Source organism: Abramis brama (genome assembly GCF_963993115.1).
Source record: "Abramis brama genome assembly, chromosome: 14".
Taxonomy (NCBI): domain Eukaryota; kingdom Metazoa; phylum Chordata; class Actinopteri; order Cypriniformes; family Leuciscidae; genus Abramis; species Abramis brama.
In genome coordinates this window covers 34,026,717-34,047,246 of record NC_139976.1, presented here as the reverse complement: position 1 = coordinate 34,047,246, position 20,530 = coordinate 34,026,717, and the positions used below count along the sequence as shown (strand labels likewise).

The window sequence follows — 20,530 nt, the reverse complement described above, 5'->3', positions numbered from 1 at the left end:
AGATACTTTATAAAGACAGTACATTACGCGTTGACATGCAGGATCCATCTTGGAAAACAGTCTCGACTAATCGAGTCACGAACGCCGTCGATAGGATAGCTGGTCGATAGGAATTACGTTTGTGAAATCTAACGTAGCACGGCGTTCGTGGCTCGATTAGTCGAGACTGTTTTCCAAGATGGATCCTGCATGTCAACGCGTAATGTACTGTCTTTATAAAGTATCTTCTTATTAAACTGTCTGTTAAAGATAAAACTCTATACATTCGATTTTCATGAAAACGCATCGCAGGGAACGATCGACTCGGTAACCATGTGTTAATTACCCCTAGGTTCATTTTTCACTGGATTTGTCCTTTAAGAACTAATACAGTGATATAAAAGACCAAACTCACACCTTATTTGGAATGTAGGCTGTAGGCTACTATATAGGCTACAGGCAAGCAGATGGACTAAGAATATGAACTTAATGCGCTTCATGCTGAGCGTTTCGTGATATAGGCTACTGGCACAAAATCAACACTTGATCAATTAATACTAACACTTTCTCTTCTATTCTATTCTATTCTATTCTATTCTATTCTATTCTATCTCTCTCTCTCTCTCTCTCTATCTCTCTCTCTCTCTCTCTCTATATATATATATATATACATATATACACATATATACATATACATATCACTGTATACATATATGCATATATATATATATACATATATATATATATATATATATATATATACACACACTCACCTAAAGGATTATTAGGAACACCATACTAATACTGTGTTTGACCCCCTTTCGCCTTCAGAACTGCCTTAATTCTACGTGGCATTGATTCAACAAGGTGCTGAAAGCATTCTTTAGAAATGTTGGCCCATATTGATAGGATAGCATCTTGCAGTTGATGGAGATTTGTGGGATGCACATCCAGGGCACGAAGCTCCCGTTCCACCACATCCCAAAGATGCTCTATTGGGTTGAGATCTGGGGCCTCATTTATAAACGTTGCGTACACACAAAAGAAGGCGTACGCCGCTCTCTACGCAATAATTGGTATTTATAAAAAGCAAACTTGACGGGAAAATGTGCGGTCCTTCACGCAAACTCTGACCCAGGCGTACGCACAAACACGGGTGAAATGAGAAATGGCGACACCGTCGGCAGATGGAAGAAACACGTGAAAGTGTGTGAAACTGTAGACCGTTGTGTAAAAGAAATGGCAATACTGCCTCTCATAAATAACATGAAGACTTCACAAAGCAAGTCTTACAATTAACAGCCTACACAAACACTCGTTTGATCGATCTGCAGTGTAAAACAAACAAAATCAAACGAAGATTACAACAGAAATGCAATTTAACACATATTTGCAAAAATATATAAATATGTTCTGCAATAATATTAGCATGTTATGCAATTCATCCTCATAACACATCTGTAGCTTGTCAGATGCAATCAAATGGATGGTAATAAAATGCCATGATGCCATCACAATGCGTAATGACGCACAATGGCTGATCATGTGCTTCACGCTTGCGCGTGAGTGAAGTTACGTTTCTTGGTTTTCCTCTCTGTGTTTGCCATGATTTCGCAATCGATGAATATTAACTTGTGGGCGTTTCACGGACTAGTTATGGGCAACTATGGGCGTGACATGAAGCCGCAAAAGCTGCGCTACATTTAGAATTGATTGTGATTTATTAAGGGAAAACTGCGTAGGATGTGCGTGCGCACGGTTTTAGAAATCCGAATATTTCTGTGCGTACGCACGTCCTATGTTTCATCCGTACGCCACTTCTGACGCAAATCCTACGCAAAGTTTTATAAATGAGGCCCCTGGTGACTGTGGGGGCCATTTTAGTACAGTGAACTCATTGTCATGTTCAAGAAACCAATTTGAAATGATTTGAGCTTTGTGACATGGTGCATTATCCTGCTGGAAGTAGCCATCAGAGGATGGGTACATGGTGGTCATAAAGGGATGGACATGGTCAGAAACAATGCTCAGGTAGGCCGTGGCATTTAAACGATGCCCAATTGGCACTAAGGGGCCAAAAGTGTGCCAAGAAAACATCCCCCACACCATTACACCACCACCACCAGCCTGCACAGTGGTAACAAGGCATGATGGATCCATGTTCTCATTCTGTTTACGCCAAATTCTGACTCTACCATCTGAATGTCTCAACAGAAATCGAGACTCATCAGACCAGGCAACATTTTTCCAGTCTTCAACTGTCCCATTTTGGTGAGCTCGTGCAAATTGTAGCCTCTTTTTCCTATTTGTAGTGGAGATGAGTGGTACCCGGTGGGGTCTTCTGCTGTTGTAGCCCATCCGCCTCAAGGTTGTGCGTGTTGTGGCTTCACAAATGCTTTGCTGCATACCTCGGTTGTAACGAGTGGTTATTTCAGTCAAAGTTGCTCTTCTATCAGCTTGAATCAGTCGGCCCATTCTCCTCTGACCTCTAGCATCAACAAGGCATTTTCGCCCACAGGACTGCCGCATACTGGATGTTTTTTCCTTTTCACACCATTCTTTGTAAACCCTAGAAATGGTTGTGCGTGAAAATCCCAGTAACTGAGCAGATTCTGAAATACTCAGACCGGCCCGTCTGGCACCAACAACCATGCCACGCTCAAAATTGCTTAAATCACCTTTCTTTCCCATTCTGACATTCAGTTTGGAGTTCAGGAGATTGTCTTGACCAGGACCACACCCCTAAATGCATTGAAGCAACTGCCATGTGATTGGTTGATTAGATAATTGCATTAATGAGAAATTGAACAGGTGTTCCTAATAATCCTTTAGGTGAGTGTATATATATATATTGTATTGCATTAGCTTAAACTGGGAAGAGTCATAGCACTTGCGTATTGTTGTCCTCCTATTGGTAGTTTAACTGTAAATCGCTTTGGATAAAAGCGTCTGCTAAATGACCGTCTCCAAAGTTGCATACAACATTGGCATACGTTTCTAACTTCAATAGCAAACTTAAATTTATTTGAATAAATATCAAAAATCCAAAGGGTGCGCATTATGCCTGACACTAAACTAACTTTACAGTTGGTTTTATGACTAAGTTCAATTGAAGTGAGAAACGTGTATACCAATGTTGTATACACTTTAGAGACGGTCCCTAAATGTGTGAATGTCCAACGTCAAGCCAACTTTATGCCAGTCTATCACTGGGAAACGCTCAGCATTTGCGCATTATTCTGAGTCCACCTGCTTGCCTGCAAGTTTGGTCTTTTATATCACTGTAATTAGTCCATTAAGCTACGTTAAGCGTTTTATATGTCCAGCAGGGGAATCCTTAAGTATTGAGGGAAACCCTAATAGCCTGCATGCAGCACATTGCCACAATATAAAGTTAAGGCAACTAAACAACCAAGAGAAATATATGTCAACCTCAAAAATGTAACATTGGATCTGTATATCCGCATCGGGGAATAACATTATAATCTCGTTCACGGTAGAGAAAGATGCATGTAGGCTACACAGGAAAAGTAACCGTGAAGACACTGAGTTTAACATAAAACCGTCTTCATAATAATCACAAATACACTTACATTGCTGTAAATGAGTTTTATGAATGAATGGCTTTCTCTAACTGTTGCTGGTCTTCGTCAAAAACACGCGCTTGCACCTCCTGCCGGTGAGGTAGACTAACAGCAGATGGAGAGTATGCTCGGCAATCTACTGCTTTTCCTGCAGTTCCTGGATGTCAATGTTGAATTTACTGTCGAATTTGAACCACTGAATTTGTGGAAGCGAATTTGCAAAGCGAAATAAAATAGACCAAAAAATGCCTGTTGAATATTGAATATTTTTAAACAGTTTGAATAGTTTGGAAGTGAAATATGAAAGGTGAATATGGATTATTGAATTTTTAATAATGAAAATGTGTTTGAAATGTTTTTAATTGAAATATTCACAGCTTAAATATTCAACCATGTTGAATTTCAGCCCATAAAAATGCAAGCCCTAAAAATACAATGCATTAAAATGCAAGCATGTTTAATGCAATGCCTATTTTTTTCAAGTAGTGCAATTCAACAGGCTTTTTTGTTTAAAAAACATTTGGCATTATTTTACTTCCACATTTCAGCATCATTACTCCAGTCTTCCGTGTCACATGATCCTTCAGAAATCATTCTAATATGTGACCCTGGACCACAAAACCAGTCACAAGGGTAAAAAATTTTTAATTGAGATTTATACATTATCTGAAAGCTGATTAGATAAACTTTCCATTGGTGCATGGTGTAGGACATAGGATAGGACAATATTTGGCCGAGATACAATCTGAGGGTGCAAAAAAATCGAAATATTGCGAAAATCGCCTTTAAAGTTGTCCATTTATGTTCACAATTTAGCTGCATCCACTCACAATTTATTTTTTAATATATATTTACAGTAGGAAATTTACAAAATATTTCTTTATTTTCTTTATTATTTCTTTAAGATCTTTATTTAATATCCTAATGATTTTTGGCATAAAAAAAAACTATAATTTTGACCCATACAGTGTATTGTTGACTATTGCCACAAATATAACTGTGCTACTTGTGACTGGTTTTGTGGTACAGGGTCACATATGCTGATTTGCTGCTCAAGAAACATTTCTTATTTTTAGCAATGTTAAAAACTTTTTTGCTGCTTAATATTTTTTATGAAAACTTGCAGGACTGTCAAGGGCCATTACCTGCAGCACAGACCAGCAATGAAGAGAGCGATGGCAAGAACATCACACTTATTCCACACATCCTGAGCATACAGCATCAAACTCTGAGTAAATGTCTTACTGCCCACAATGAACGCCTGGGAATGAAAGACAGGAGAAAGTAGAATGAATGGATGGATTAATCATTATACTCAACTGAAAATCTCCTTCTCATTTCTTTGTATCACTTGCAGTGCTGGGGAACGTTACTTTTAAAAGTAATGTTATATTATATAATATTGTATTGTATTGTATTATATCATATTAAATTATGCAGTATTGCGTTACTCCCTAAAAAAGTTACTAATTGCGTTACTTAGTTAGGCTACTTATGAAAAGTAATGCTTTTAATTATTAAATTTATTTATTAAAAGCAATTACTTTTGCGTTACTTTTTCTCACCTGGCCTGAGCTCGCTTGTTTGTTTATAAATAACAACAAAAAAGGTTCTATTTTTAGCAAAAGTAAAGGCCCTTTCACAGCAGAAGTCAAATGAATAGCCTCAGGCTGAAGGAAATGCAAATTCAAGCCTGTACAGTAGAGGCTCTCAAACCCATTCTGGATCACAGAAGAATAGGATTAAAAAAAAAAAAAAAGAAACACAAATGTGATGTTTAACTAAAGTAATTTTTTCTGATTTGTATGGTGGAACTGGATCATCAAAGGTCAGTAACAAAGACATTGGTTAATAAAGTGATATTTAATACATAAAGTATATTTGTGTTATTTAACATTTAATTATTGCAGGTTTGCATAGTTTTCTGAGTTTGCATTTCCTTGTTTTATTTAATTAGAACAATACTGTATGTGAGTATATCTGTAGTCTAGAACTACAACAACATGTACTATGAAACTCAAAAACTATAGTATCATGTTTAGTATCTGCGCACAAAAAGCCTCTGCATTTACCCAACATGAAGGCAAGTGAGCTGTCACTCAATAAATGGGAAAACAAAAGTTAATTTAATTATTTATTTGAAAAAATAACTTTGTTGTAAATTTAAAAGTTTTTTTACTAGTCACTTGAAAGAAGTAATCTGATTACGTAACTGGCATTAGTTGTAATGCGTTACCCCCAACACTGATCATTTGTAAGCCGATTTTTTACAAGTGAAGCACCCGTGTCGGCACCTACCTCTCGAATCTCCTCACACACGATAGTGAAAACCCAGAAATACAGCACATACTCTGAAGGGGCAGGACCATGAGGGGGAGGTGGCTTGAAGTCGACCAATAGCACGTAGGCGTACAGAAACAGGAACAGGAAGTACATCAAAACGTTGCCGATAAATGAAGTGACAGGAGCGTACCAGTACTGCCTCCAGCGGGAAACCAGAAAGGGCTGCTTAGGTTTGCCGTGTGCAAGAGTACCTGTTACAGGAAGGAAGAAACAGGGAAAAGTAATAAGGGCAACAAGTTTCGATCAACCCAATCAAATTAAAAGACCAAAAAAACACAATTAATGAACAAATCTCTGTGAAAATTGTTCATTAACCCATGGGTTTCAAACTGAACAGTCAAACCTTTTGTTGGTCGTCTGATATTATTTGAGTCCTCTTGCTCGGCTTCACTGGTAAATATCATAAGAAGATCACAGATAAAGGTATTTTTGTCTACAGAGATCTTATATTTAAGTATGATGTATTAAATAAAAGCTAATTTACTGGTGTTTGATGTCATTGAAGGAGAAGACAGTTTCTGTGTAGTGACAGTCTGTTGCTGAGGGTGGAGGTACCATCACCGATTTGTCTTCCCCGTGATTCTCTTTCCTGTGAGAAATAAAAAATGTAAAAAAATAAACTGAAAGAAGTCTCTTCTGCTCACCAAGGCTGCATTTATTTAACCAAAAATACAGTAAAAGCATATTATATTGTGAAATATTATTACCAATTAAAATAACTGGTTTCTATTTGAATATATTCTAAAATGTAATTTATTCCTGTGATGCAAAGCTGAATTTTCAGCATCATTACTCCAGTCTTCAGTGTCGAATGATCTTTCAGAAATCATTCTTATTTGCTGATTTGATGCTCGGATAACATTTCTTATAATTGTTATCATCAATGTTGAAAACAGTTGTGCTGCTTGACATTTTTGTGGAAGTGCTTTTTTCATAATTATTTGAGACAGTTAAATTAACAGCATTTATTTGCATTTATTTATTAAATTTATTAAATAGACATATTTTGTAACATTATAAATGTCTTCACTGTCACTTTTGAAATAGTTGTTCAGGTCTTTTATGACCCAGATGGGAGCTAAAAACCTTAAAAATGTAATCTTCAAGTTTGTTCAAAATTCTTTCAGTTTCCTCACAACATAGGATCATATTTATGGAATGCCAAAATTTTGTAAACTCGAGTTCTGTTCGGGTCAAATTTCTGCAAATATTAGTAATGGATTGGAATTCGGTGATGATTTGTAACATTAGTTGGTTTGTCTCTTACTCCATCCTGTCACATAAAATGACCAACATTGGTATTAACAATGAAAAATACTTTTAATGCATTTATTAATCTTGGTTAATGTTAATTTCAACATTTACTAACACATTAAAATCAAAAGTTTTATCAGTTAATAATATTTAACAGACCTGTGCATGCTAACATCAACTAACAATGAGCAGTTGTATTTTTTATTCATTAACAAATAATAAATACTGATGATCTGAATTAAAATGATCATTGTTAAAGGTGATCTAAGCAATGTTGGGTGACGTCACTTCTTGTTGACATTTGAAATATTGTCAAACAAAATGGAGGCTAGCTCGACCCTCCCTCCTCCTCATCCCGTATCCCCCCCTTCCGTGCTTCCTGAAACAGTCATGAACGCCAGACTGGATTTACCCACCTGTCCATCAAAAACAGAGCCACTTGAATGTCGGATTGGAAGCCCTTCTGCCGACGGAGTTCTCGCCACCTTTCGAAGTCTTTTCCGATGTAAATTTGGGACTTCGCACGTTCCTTCTCCTTTTCCCTCTTCTTTGCTCTTTGTTCATCGGAACGTCGTTTCTTTGGTCGTGTGTCGGCAATATTAAAATTCAAGAGAATGTAATTCTAACGTTAGTCGTTGTCTAGGACATCTCTCCTCTAGCTAACCTCCCTCTTCATGCTTCTCTCCCCCCCCCCCCATGTGCATGTGCACTAACCCCCCACCCCCAAACCATTATTGTCGGTTATTGGCTGGAACACTGTTTGTTATGTTTCGTGGCCCAGGCTGGGCCAGTTTGTTTTTGTTGCCGTTTGTGGAGCCTGGGCTGTCTACAGAGACCGTGTTTTTTTTTTACAGTGTGTTCAGGGGACAGGCAGCTAGTGGATAGTGAGGAGATGTTTGCTGTATGTGACAAAAAAAACGTGTGACATCGCTTAGAGCACCTTTAACGTTAGTTAATGCATTAACTAATGTTCTCTAATGCAACCTTATTTTAAAGTGTTACCGGAAAGTTACATGGTTGACGTACTGACCTGAATTTGATGAGGTTGGTGTAGCAGAGAGGAGGAATGACCATAGTCAGTGCAAGTTTCCAGAGCTCAGTTCCTCTTTCCATCTCACCCCACCAGATCTGAGACAGCATCGACTAAAAAAAAGAGACTCTTTAAGAAAAATAAAAGAAAAAAACACTTACCAAAACCAAACAAAATGTTATTAATGACTGTTTGCATGTCAAAAGACCTGTACTCCATCGTGGCTGAAGAAAACACGGGCGTCAGCAGCCATGGCCATCTTTAGACAGGTGGCGTCACCCCACATTTTAGACTTGCGAATCAGTAGCTTATAGGAATCACTTGCTTTGGTTTGGTAGCACATGCTAAACACATCTGTCGAAAAATGCCAGGAAAGGAAACAGAGGGTTTAATCACTAGAACGTTTATAGGATGCCAAAAACTGAATATTTTCACCCATCATACCGTGAGCCATATTCTCAAACTTCTGGGCCAAATCCTTAATGGAAAGCTTGGCCTCTGTCTCAATCCCCTGTTTAGACAGCTCCCTCAACAGTTTACATCCTCCCAGAGCCGTCAGTACCGACTCGCCGCACTGAGAGAGAACAGCAGTACAGATCAAAGCAGAGCATTTCCTTTTATACATTTCACTTTTTATATATGGCTGACAAATAAGGATTCCTTACTGTTTAGTAAAACTAAAATTGGTCATTTTAAATGCTAAAAGTAAATTTAGGCATTATACATATACAAATACATAAATAATACAAATTAATTTGTACTGAGCTTTTCTCAATACACATTGTTTCAAAGCATTTCAGAAAATGATGTTAATGTTTCAAATATTTTAATATCTTCATGCCACATAGTTGCATTTAGAAGATTAGAGCTTGGTGATAATATAGTTAATCTAGCAATAATACAGCGATAACAATTTTGCAGCAATCAAGCAGTTGATTTTTGCTATATAGTGTATATTGCTGTACACATACGGATAACATTGGACATACTTTTATATTCAACTTTATATAAAGAGCTGGGTGATAACAATTACATTTTAAGATTAAATAAAAGTCAAGCAGTTGAGATTTGCTATATAGTATAAATAGTTTTATGTGAGTGTACTGTATTAATGCAGGTAAAGTTAAAAATAAAAAAAAGTCAAGCAGTTGAGGTTTATTAAAAAATATATCGCTTTACGCAAGTATAATGTATGTATGTTGATAAAGTTGTATAAAATATAAATCAAACTTTATATGGAAAACTGTGTGAAAATACAATTTGCATTTTGCGACAATATAAAAAAATAATAATAATAATTTAAAAGATTTTTAAAAAAATCACACACCCGAGATGTGTGATATTCATTTTGAGGTTTGCTAAAGATCTTACTTTGACAGTTAATAAATTTGGTTGAATATTAACTTTAAGTGAGTTTTCAAAGACAGCACATGTAATCTAAATATAAAACAATTAAATATCCAATATGACTAATAATGACAGAACATATTATCGATAAAAACTGACAACTCATCAGAAGCATGTTACCATTTCCCAGCAGAAGATGGCCATCTCACTCCAGTTCTGCAGCACTGCCCAGATGAAGAGACATAACCACGCGTGCTGACACTGCTTCTTCCGATAGACACACTCCCCCTGCAGGACCTGGCATGCTTTCTGAAGGGTGGTTTTTAAAGACATTTTATTTTTGGGGACTGAGCAGACATGGAAGAATGGGAAAAAAAATGAATATTCAGACTAGACAGGTCTAAATTCTAAGGTACTAGGTACTAAGTCTGGTACCTTGAAAGCTTTTCTTTTGGTAGAACAAGTGTCCACCATTAGTACAGACTTGTAGAAGGGCTGGCATACATCTCCTAACAGATACTCCAGCAGTTGGGACACCTGGGATGAGAAATCAGTGAAATTTACAACAGCGCATATTCAAAGTTTTCAGTCACATGACTAGCGGGCAAAACATCTAAAGAACTGCAGCACAGGCCTGGCAATTTTGCAACAGTTTCGATCCACAAACATTTACCTCTCAAAAGAAGAAAAACAAAGATATGTGAACAAACTGCAAGTTTTGGGCAGTTATGATCCATATACAGCCCCCATCACAGTATTTCATTAAAAAACATTGAGACATTCTACAATGCTTAACGTAAAAATCGCTTAATATACTTAGTGATTTTAAAAGATCAGATTCAGTGTAAATCTTATTGATGATGCATTATTTTTACAAGCAAGCAGATAAGCCCAGAATATGAACACAACACAATAAATTTCATGTTATGAGTTAACTTTATAATAGTTTTCAAAGGGAAAACCCTTAACATGAAACTTTACATGTTTCGTTCATATTATGGGTTCATCTGCTTGCCTGTAAAGAGTATTTTTATCAATAAGGAGGTGTATACTGAATTTGGTCCTCCAGTATCACTGCCTTAATGCATTAAGCCACATACGCATTTTCTTTATAATTGTTTTCAATGGGAAAATGCTTAACATGCAAGTTAGCGTGTTGCGTTCATATTCTGGGCTCATCTGCTTGCCTGAATATAGTATGTATAAGTATAGTATACAAGTACAAAACTGGTAAGAATAACTTGCAAGTAGCAAGGGAAATCCTAGTTATGCCCTCCAGTGGGTGTTACTATAGAGGGGTAATACACTAATTAACCTGCCGATATTTGTAATTTTGTAATAATTTTAAGATCTCACCTCATAAATGCTAATGCTGTATTTCTTATCATTGCTGGACTCGTTCTTGCGCTCCTTCAGGATATTCTGCAGCAGTTTGCCGACCTGGCTGTTGTCAGGGATGGAGTTGTAAAGATCTTCCAGTTTTTCGTAGGTCAGGTAGTTCAAAATGTTCAGACCATGATCAATGAAGAGACGTACAAACTGGGGTTTATTGTTCATCAGCGCGTCAGTCATGGAATCTTTCAGATCATCGTACTGCATGTGCCAGGAAAGAAATACCAGGTTATCACCACATACCAGAAAAACTCACCAAGGCTGCATTTATTTGATCAAAAATATAGTAAAAACTGTCTTATTGTGAAATATTACTACTATTTAAAGGGGTCCTATTATGATTTCCACTTTTTTAACTTTAGTTAGTGTGTAATGTTGCTGTTTGAGCATAAAAAAGGATCTGCAAGGTTACGAAGCTAAAAGTCCACTCCAAAGAGAGATATTTTATTTAACAGAATCCACTTTCCAAGAACTACAACGAATGACTTGTTTGGACTAGAATGCATTTTTTCCGGGCTTTGTGAAGTCATAATGTTCCTAATTTAAATAATCCCCGCCCTCCGAATAAGCAGAAAAGCGGACAAGGCCTGGTTGAGCTGTGCTAGAGAAGACAGTGTGGTCGCTGCCAAAGAGTTTTTTCCACTCCGTTTACAAAACTCATTATTATATCTAATGCTGACAAACTTAGAGTGGATAAAATTGATTTTAACCACTGCTCCTGAACATTATAACCCCAATGTTTATCTGTGCGCAGAACATGTTACAGAGAACAGCTTCCAGGAACTTATAGAGTACAATGCAGGCTACTCTCAAAAGCTTCTCCTCAAATGGAGCAGTTCCCACTTTGTCAGGACAATCTGTTGTTTGTGGATCACAACATTTAAGTATGTCTTCTATTCTTGAGTTTTCTATTAACAGTTCCAATGCCAGTTACAATTACAATGTTGTTGCCTCAATGTAAACAAAAGGCAAAGCTGTTTGCTCCGCTCACCCTCTAGACAACATAAGTGTTGATATAGACTGGCGCGTTTCCATTACAGATTTGCGCAAAACTTTCGTGATTTTTTCTAAATGTCGATTAAAAACTATTGCGAAATGACGGTGTTTCCATTAACCGATGTTATGTGACTAAAACGTAATTTTTTCCTCTTGCGATAAGTCATTCCAACAATCATGGCAACAGATGTTGGTAGGTTTATACCAACCATCGCATTAGCCATTATTTTCAATCGAATCATTATTATGTTCTCCTTTAGATATTTAAAATTTTGCCACTTTATCCAAATTGACTTTTATATTTTTGACTTTTTATATTTATAATTGAGGTATACCTGTAATCAGTTCAAGTATTCTCTGGAAATCAAACCCATGACTCTGGCTTTTCGAGAGCCCTGCTGTACTGTTTAAAGTACAGGAGCACTCGACAACTAGCCCTTGTTTAAAAGCTCATTTACAGTATATTTCCCACAATCCTCTACCTTCCAGTCGATGTTTCCATTGAAGAGTTCACTCTTGGCAATGTCCACTCTGTTCCATGTTACAGCAAGCCTCAACTCATCAGTATAGGGATTAGAATTGCCCATAGCATGTTTTTTACTCGCTAACACACACACGCAAACAAAGAGAGGGAGAGCAAAAATGATATACAGAAAAAGATTTTATAAATAGTTCCACTGTAGACCGAAGGGGTTCCAAGTTGAAGAGATGCAGAAACACTGTAATAAACAGTTTAAAGTTTACCTTTAACAAGGACTTTAAGCATCACAGTGTCAAAATCATCCGCTCCTTCCTGTTCCACATTATAAATGCAGATGAGGTCTTTGTTTTGGTAGATGCTTAAAACCTTTCAGGTACCAGCCAAGCAACAACAGGAAGAAAAAACAGCACTAAAAAAACAATTCATTTTTAGTATTTTGATGTTTGATCGAGTAAAGAGTGTAACATTTACCCTGTCAACTTGTTTGTCCATCTCCAGCTCTGAAGGAAAGTATATCTTTAGTTTCTCCGCCAATCGTTCTCTAAGCTCCATGTTGGGAGTCCCTTCCTCCTTCTCTGCTCCTCCAGTTGAGGGCATCGGAGCAGATTGCACGTTCTCCACGATGTCACACACAAGATTGGCAAGCCCCCCCGAACCAGCCAAGACCAACCAGGGCATGGAATTCTTCAGAGAGATATCTAATGCCTGAAATGAAGAAATATTGTAAGAGAGAATTAAGAGATAGGACTGAGGACGTTGTGCATGTAATTAAACTGGAATCTGCTCACCTCCAGCAAGGAAGCTTCTCCAGATATCAGCATATTCAGAACAGGAATGTCAATACTTGCACTGCCTGCACATAAGATTGTGTTTTTTTAGTATATAGTCCTGTATGTAAGTATATAGTCCTCGATGCTTTTATTAAACAGATCTTCACCTTAAAATATAATGCACACATATATACTGTACATACATAGGGCTGGGCGATATGGCCAAAAATATTATCATCAAAAAATACTTTTTTCCATTAATGGGGTAGGAAATGCTTTCCAAATATTTGTTAGACCTTGAGAATGAATGTAAAAATGTAAACTTGTTTGTTCACAATTAAACTTCACAGAGTGGCTACCTTTTAATTTAGGCCCCCCATGAAATCAACTTTATTTTTCTCTAAATTCTTTTTTTGGGGGGGATTCTGTGTTTTATGATTTAATACAAATTTAAATAAACTTTACCAATTTAATCATATCATGTCATATCATGTCATAATTTCTTGAAGTTAAACCGAACTTTTATTTTTGACAGTTTGTCGTGAATATCTTTGAGTTTTAGTTTCAGTTTCAGTGAAATTAGCAACATTCACTGACTGGCTGTTGTCGCGTTTATTTCCGCTGTGTGATAGACTGTTTGATTAATCCATACAGAGTAAAAATGTCCACAACTTATCATCGTTATCGACGTAAATTTTATTGCGATTATCACCTAGCCCTAATACACACACACACACACATATATATATATTATATATATTATATATATTATATATATATACATTAATGAATTCATTTTCATTGATTATCATTAATATTTCAGTTCTCTGAATCACTGAACTCTTACTAATGTCATACTTTGTCAAAATAAACCTTCACATGACCTTCTACGAACACTTTCTGAATGGTTCGCCTAGTAGCCTTTTACACTAAAAGTTTGGTATTCTCTTGTAATACACCCAAAATAGCCATTAGGTGGCCAAAAATTTAAGCCTTGGCCTAGATTTTTCATCAACGCATTCTCATCCTTGGGCGTCATATACTGACGCTTTTGACATTTCGTCGACATCGAACGCACATGGCACCCTTTAGCGTCAATATGACACGCACAGAGCTTTGTTCAGTTATGGGTAGGTTTAGGTCTAGTGTAGGGTTAGACCACTAGGAGGCGCCTTCTGGCCCATTTCTATCTGCGTCTCATATTGACGCTAAAGGGTGCCATGTGCGTTCGATGTCGACGAAATGTCAAAAGCGTCAATATATGACGCCCTAGGATGAGAACGGGCTGGCCTCCCTTGTTCAAACCAAGTATTTGCTAGTTACCGTGTTGCACTCCAGTTCAATGAAATAACTGCAATGAAACCATATTATGTAAACTCATCTCTACATCAGTAAAATTCTATTAAACATAAGTATCTCATGAACATCAAGTTTAATGCCGTAAAGCACATAAGCACGTAAAATGCCTATTTGTACCTGTGCGCTGACGTGAAATGTAATCTTCCAGACGCGCTCTGAAAGCGACCTCACCACCTTTACGCCCTATGGTCCCATCATCCACCAGAAGGAATGCCTTGTAATTATTATCCAGATGGCAAGAGTCCCGTGCTCCGTTTTTGACTAAATACTTTGCAGGGAAACTTCCCTAAGAGAAAGAATGAGACACTGTTGTTCTGAAAGACCATATGCAAATGCAGTATGGAATGGTAGTTTATCTTCAAATTGGGAAATTGCATACACCAACTGCTCTATGCAGTACATAGCATGTGGACTTATTGGTACCCCTGGAAATTTTTATGAATAAAATATCTCTGAAGAATCTACCATATTTACACATTTTTAGCACACCAGGGTGACTAGGAGCATGAGATTGTTGAGCCATGAAGAGTATAAATATGAGGTAACACAAAGGCCAAATTCCATAGATCATACATCACAATGATTAAAAAAAAATTAAATAGAAGAATAACTAGTTCAGTTATGAAACTCTAGAGGGCACAGGCTGATAGGTCATTTACCGGCCATCTGCAAGCAATCACACTATTGCCACATTGGCACAAGCTGATTGGCCTCTGCTGATCCTACAGCCAGTAAGATTGCTTGCTCAATGTTTAAATAGTCTGGGTCAGTGTTTGTTGTAAGTTAGTCCTGCATCGCCCTATCAGAGTTCCTCTGAAACCCTCCACCTCCCCCAGCTCCACCTGCCTAGATCTGCTACGGGACATATGCATGTCTATTTATGCAGTAGCAGCAGCAGCAAATCTTACATGCTCACAGCAGCGTGTCTGTGTATCTGTTAGCAGTAGCAAGTCCATACTTGCTCAGCAGCAGCAGTGTAGCAGATCTAGTCCGCCAAGACCAAATGCATCAACATTGCCATATTCAATAACATGCTAAAACTTTTCCGGGATTTGTCATGACTGAAATGTAGTTCTGATGTGCAGCAAAAGATGTTGAGCTTCACAAAATGAAAAGTGGCTGTAAAAAAATAGCTAAAGGATTTAAAATTCCCATTTACAACATCAGGGCAATAATTAAGTTCCAAAACAGGAGATGTTATGAATCTGTCTGGAAGAGAACGCATGTCTACATTGTCTTATACAAGTAAGGAGGACAGTTCGGGTGGCCAAAGACTCTTCAAGGATCACAGCTGGAAAATTGCAGAAATTAGTTGAGTATTGGAAACCTTAAAAAAAACAAAAAACATCACAAGTTGTTTGAGAAATCCTCTGCTCTCATCCAAAAACAAACTCCAGCATATTCAGTTGCCAGACACGACTGGAACAAAAAGAGCTTTTTGGCAGCAAACCCACCAGATGGGTTTGGTGCACACATGCATAAAATGGTACCCCCATGTGTACAATTAAATAATAAATATACTGCTGTGAGCCTATTTTACTTCCGGAGGATCTGGACATATTTTTGAGATACATGGCATCATGGATTCAGTCAAATACCAACAGATAAAAAAAAAATCAAAACCTGACTGCCTCTTATAGAAATCTTATCATGGGCCATGGTTGAATCTTCCATCAAGACAATGATCCAAAACAAACATCAAAACCAACACAAAAATGGGTCACTGATCACTGATCTCGTCAGGTGTTCTTCAACCTCACCAGGATTTATAGGAGAAGAGCTGTTATCTCGGCAAAAGGAGGTTGCAAAAAGTATTGAATAAAAGGGTGCCAATAATTGTGGCTAATGTGTATTGGAGAAAAACATTTCATAATGAGATGTCCCCCACATTTTCCAACTGTTTTACTTCAATGAAAGGTAAAATTTTTGTGATTTTTTTAAAAGAGATCAACAGGATTAATGCAGATTTTTCTTCACAGGCTTCTTTGTTCATTCTTTGTTAGGGTGCCAATGATTCTCACCAGGACTGTTTATTTTTTTAAGTTGCGTTACCTCAGGGTTGACGAGCTGTTCCCGATTCTTCACCAGGCCCCAGGGAGCGATGCCAATAAGTACCACTTTACTGAGAGTGACAGAAGACGTTGCAGTGGCATAATCTTTCACAGCTTGTCCTACACACCTGCCGAGGCCTTCCATCAGCCCTCCGGTTATGATCCATGCACCTATATGTAATGTATAAGGTATTTGTAAGCCACATACAAAATCTACTTTTTTTATTTAATTGATGATATTTACTAGTCATAATTCTTATGAATTATTATATTTTATTGTTTTTTATATATTTTTGCTGCTTTTGTTTTGTAAAACAAAAAGATTTTGTTTTACCTGTCACAGACCACAGACCTGTTAAATTGCAGTAAACTGTTAAACTGTTAAATTGAAACGTAATTTTTTTTTATTATATACACACAGAGAAGAACTTGCTGGGCGACCTTCCAGACATACACCAGGTTGATGAAATAAATAATCCTGCAGGAATTTATGGGTCTTTAATGACTTGCAGTTACTCTAGACATGCATGTATGATTCATATTCATACTTCTTGCATCTTGTCAGTTTACAATAGAAGGCAGAGTTGAAGTTTGCTCAAATCACTGTGGTCATGCAATTTTCGGTTGCTCATCGATCATTTCAGGTATGACATTTACGAACAAAGAGTCGCAAGGCAAACCTTTTCACAAATCACAGTCTGGCAATCAAAACTTCTACTCTGATATCACAACTTTAACACCGTTCTGAAAGTAGCATAATGCAAACCTTTGTATAGCATGGAAATGTATGAAAAACATGAAAACAGATATGAACAATATTAAGTGTGGAGAGAAGACGATACCTGTACTCTGTGCAGCTTTAACCAGCCCCTGCCTCAGCACCTCTCGCACCCAGGTCTTGACCTCTGACTTTTTCTCACCACCGACCACTGACACCACCAGGTTGGGCTGCGGCAGTTTCCAATGCTCCCTCATGATATTGAAGACCCTGGAAGAATCAGCGGTGCTGGAGAGACGCAAAAACTGGGATAAAGAGAAGGGGATTGAGATCAAAACGGGAATCAATGGCGAGAAGCAACTGTAAGATACAGAAACAAGCTACTGATTTGTGGGCAATTTTTTTGGGCAATTTTTATGTCCCAGGGGTTGATTGATATTAAATCTTTTTGTAATATGAAAACCAAATTTAGGGTACGTTTACATGACAATGATGTACCAAAAATGGAAAAGTTTTCCCTTCGTCATGCCCCGTGGAAATCCCTGCTGGACCCTTGAAAATTACATCAACTTTGCGGCGTGGACGAATGGATCCGTGTTCCGTGGGCAAACCAGAGGATAACAGCAGCCTTGTCCAGCCACACCTCACAGACGTCACGTCACACAACCAATTAAACACTTTTAACATAATCTTCTTTGTCATCGTCTGCATCTACAACTATGTGACAATTCTTTCTGTGTGGAGTTTGTATGTTTTCTCTGTGCTGACGTTGGTCAACACAGAATCCAAAGATATACAGGACAGGTGAATTGGAGACTGTAAGTTTGCCTGTGAGTGTGAATATGAATACGTAAATTCAAAATCTAGGCATATAATAGCGTTAATAGCCGTTATCCGATAGATTTTGTTTCTATAGTAACCACTTGATAACTCAGCAGTAAAGACTTACTCTCGCGCCTTATACACAGACTTTACAATGAGCGGGCTTTTAGACGGGAGAGAGTTATTAGGGACAGAAGCAATCCATTGGACATTTACAATGATGAGGAGCTGATAGAGAGGTTTCGATTCTGTCGGAGGGATATATATGAACTTCTTGAAGAGCTGTCACCCGACTTACAGTATGTATCGAACCACAACGCAGCATTGCCACCAGCATTACAGCTGTTAATAGCGCTACGTTTTTATGCAAATGGTTCGTTTCAAAACACTGTTGGAGACATGATTAATGTCCACAAATCCACCGCATGTCGGGCCATCCGCAGAGTGTCACTGGCACTGAGCCGTCGCCTTCCGCGATCTGCTCACCTCCCCACTGAGGCATCCCCACATTCCTGGTATTGTGGGCTGCATCGATGGGACTCACGTCCAGATCCAGGCACCATCTGAGCATGAGTATCTGTATGTCAACCGCAAGGGATACCATTCAATCAATGTGCAGATTGCTTGTGACGCCAATTATAAAATCTTTAATTTGGTGGCGAGATGGCCTGGATCTACCCATGACGCACGCATCCTCCGGGAGAGTGCGTTATACCAGGATTTCGAGGCTGGAAGAGTAAACGGGCTGCTTCTCGGCGAGACCGAGAACTGAGCAAGAACGACGGTATAACACCATCCACACCACCACTAGGTCACTCGTTGAGCGGTGCATCGGAATCCAGGATCCGAGATGATGGGAAAGACTCCAGTCTCCCCACGACCCTACACATGACAAGTGCTTTGGATGGATTAATGGAAGGATGGATGGGCTACTCTTCTTTTCTCACTAATGTGTCTTCCTTGATCCATGTTTCCAAACAAAAAAATCATTCTGAAGCCATCATGATTTACCAAAAGATGACTGAAAAAAAAAATACTACTGTAATAGAGACCAAAAATAGGACACCTGGGTTGGCTTTCAGATGAAATTGCAATTAGTTGTGTTTGTATTAATTATTATTTAATTTCATTGTAAATATTCTGCAAAGATTTTATATTTCAATATAATTCCTGTAAAAATGCACAGAGTTTGCCATCATTCTGATTTGAATGTGCTTATATCAGTTTTGTAAGCAGTGTGTTAGCATTCAAAAATGTGCTGAGAATATATAGTGTTTGACAAAAGTGTTCATGGATTTTAGGAAATGTGGTCATTGAATGCATTTTGTGCGAAAGCAATGAAAAATAATTCACACTCACAGTCTGGTTTGCATAGACTTCTGTTTCATTGAATGTGTGAATAGTTTTGAAAATGTGGCTTCTGTATTGACCAATGCTTGTTAGCAATTGAAAAAAAAACATAAGTGAAAATTATTTATATACATTTTTACACAGAATTCCAGCACAATATTAGAAGAACTTTTTTCCTAGAAGGGTCTGGCTGCAGACAGTCATCTGCGCTTCCTCTGCAAGTGACGTCAATAAAAAGAGCGTGCAAGTCTGAGAGTGTAAGTGCAAGTCTGCAGCCAGCTGCTATTGGAAAGTTGGTTTGCTTGTTTACCAAAGTGTATTCTCTATAATCTCTATTTTCCATGTGATCCAGATCACTAATATCTATAACTTTATAGCTCATACAGCTCATATACAGCCCATCCACAATGGAGAGGTACTCACATAGCTGTGTTTCTTGCCGGCCCCAGCAAACTCCAGCTCTCCATAGGCGTCTGTGGGCTGTTCGGAGGAGTGCTGTGTGCTGTCCCAGTGACTGACCATGGCTGTGCTGAAGTTATCGCCCAGGGCCGCTGAGGGGTGTGTGTCTCGCGTGGACCCACACTGACACAAACCACCATTGCTACAAAACAACAGACGGATCAGAAGGAATCTAACAAGACATACTGAATTCTCACCAAGTCTGACATCTTACCTGAAAGAGTCCTCCACAAATGTTGTGCACACTCTCTTTTTAAATAAATTTGGAATCCAGCTCTAAAATAAAAAAATAAAAAAATAATTAATCAATGCACTAAAAACTAGAGCCCGACCGATATATCGGCGGGCCGATATTATCGGCCAATATTAGGCATTTTCTTAACTATCGGTATCGGCATTTATAATGGCCGATAAATTAATATTTTAAAAAATGCAGCGTGCGGTGATTTATGTAAGGATGGCGCTGCCAATAAAGCACCTAAAAGCTGTCAGCTTATATTACGTTTTGTGAGGATCTTGTTTTTCCCAGGAAAGAAATAGCCATTTATCAGAATCAGTGTTGCCAGATCTCGCGAGACAAATAAGCAACCAGGCC

The 20,530-nt window shown here is 38.0% G+C and overlaps 1 protein-coding gene across 1 annotated transcript in view; it reads right to left on the bottom strand.

Moving 5' to 3' along the window:
- The window catches only part of LOC311096681 (transient receptor potential cation channel subfamily M member 4-like), a 41,504-nt gene that overhangs the window by 11,245 nt on the left and 9,729 nt on the right, over nt 1-20,530 (bottom strand). Inside the window, exons 2-20 of the mRNA XM_084135983.1 lie at nt 20,150-20,211; nt 19,900-20,077; nt 17,429-17,609; nt 16,588-16,757; nt 14,653-14,821; nt 13,195-13,259; nt 12,878-13,111; nt 12,670-12,772; nt 12,408-12,529; nt 10,894-11,130; nt 9,973-10,074; nt 9,718-9,846; nt 8,635-8,764; nt 8,399-8,544; nt 8,191-8,303; nt 6,391-6,495; nt 6,250-6,296; nt 5,862-6,097; nt 4,709-4,824 (exon numbers count right to left, since the gene is read on the bottom strand). Of these exons, the coding sequence (XP_083992109.1) occupies nt 4,709-4,824; nt 5,862-6,097; nt 6,250-6,296; nt 6,391-6,495; nt 8,191-8,303; nt 8,399-8,544; nt 8,635-8,764; nt 9,718-9,846; nt 9,973-10,074; nt 10,894-11,130; nt 12,408-12,529; nt 12,670-12,772; nt 12,878-13,111; nt 13,195-13,259; nt 14,653-14,821; nt 16,588-16,757; nt 17,429-17,609; nt 19,900-20,077; nt 20,150-20,211 (2,645 nt within the window). The remainder of the gene's footprint in view (nt 1-4,708; nt 4,825-5,861; nt 6,098-6,249; nt 6,297-6,390; nt 6,496-8,190; nt 8,304-8,398; nt 8,545-8,634; nt 8,765-9,717; nt 9,847-9,972; nt 10,075-10,893; nt 11,131-12,407; nt 12,530-12,669; nt 12,773-12,877; nt 13,112-13,194; nt 13,260-14,652; nt 14,822-16,587; nt 16,758-17,428; nt 17,610-19,899; nt 20,078-20,149; nt 20,212-20,530) is intronic.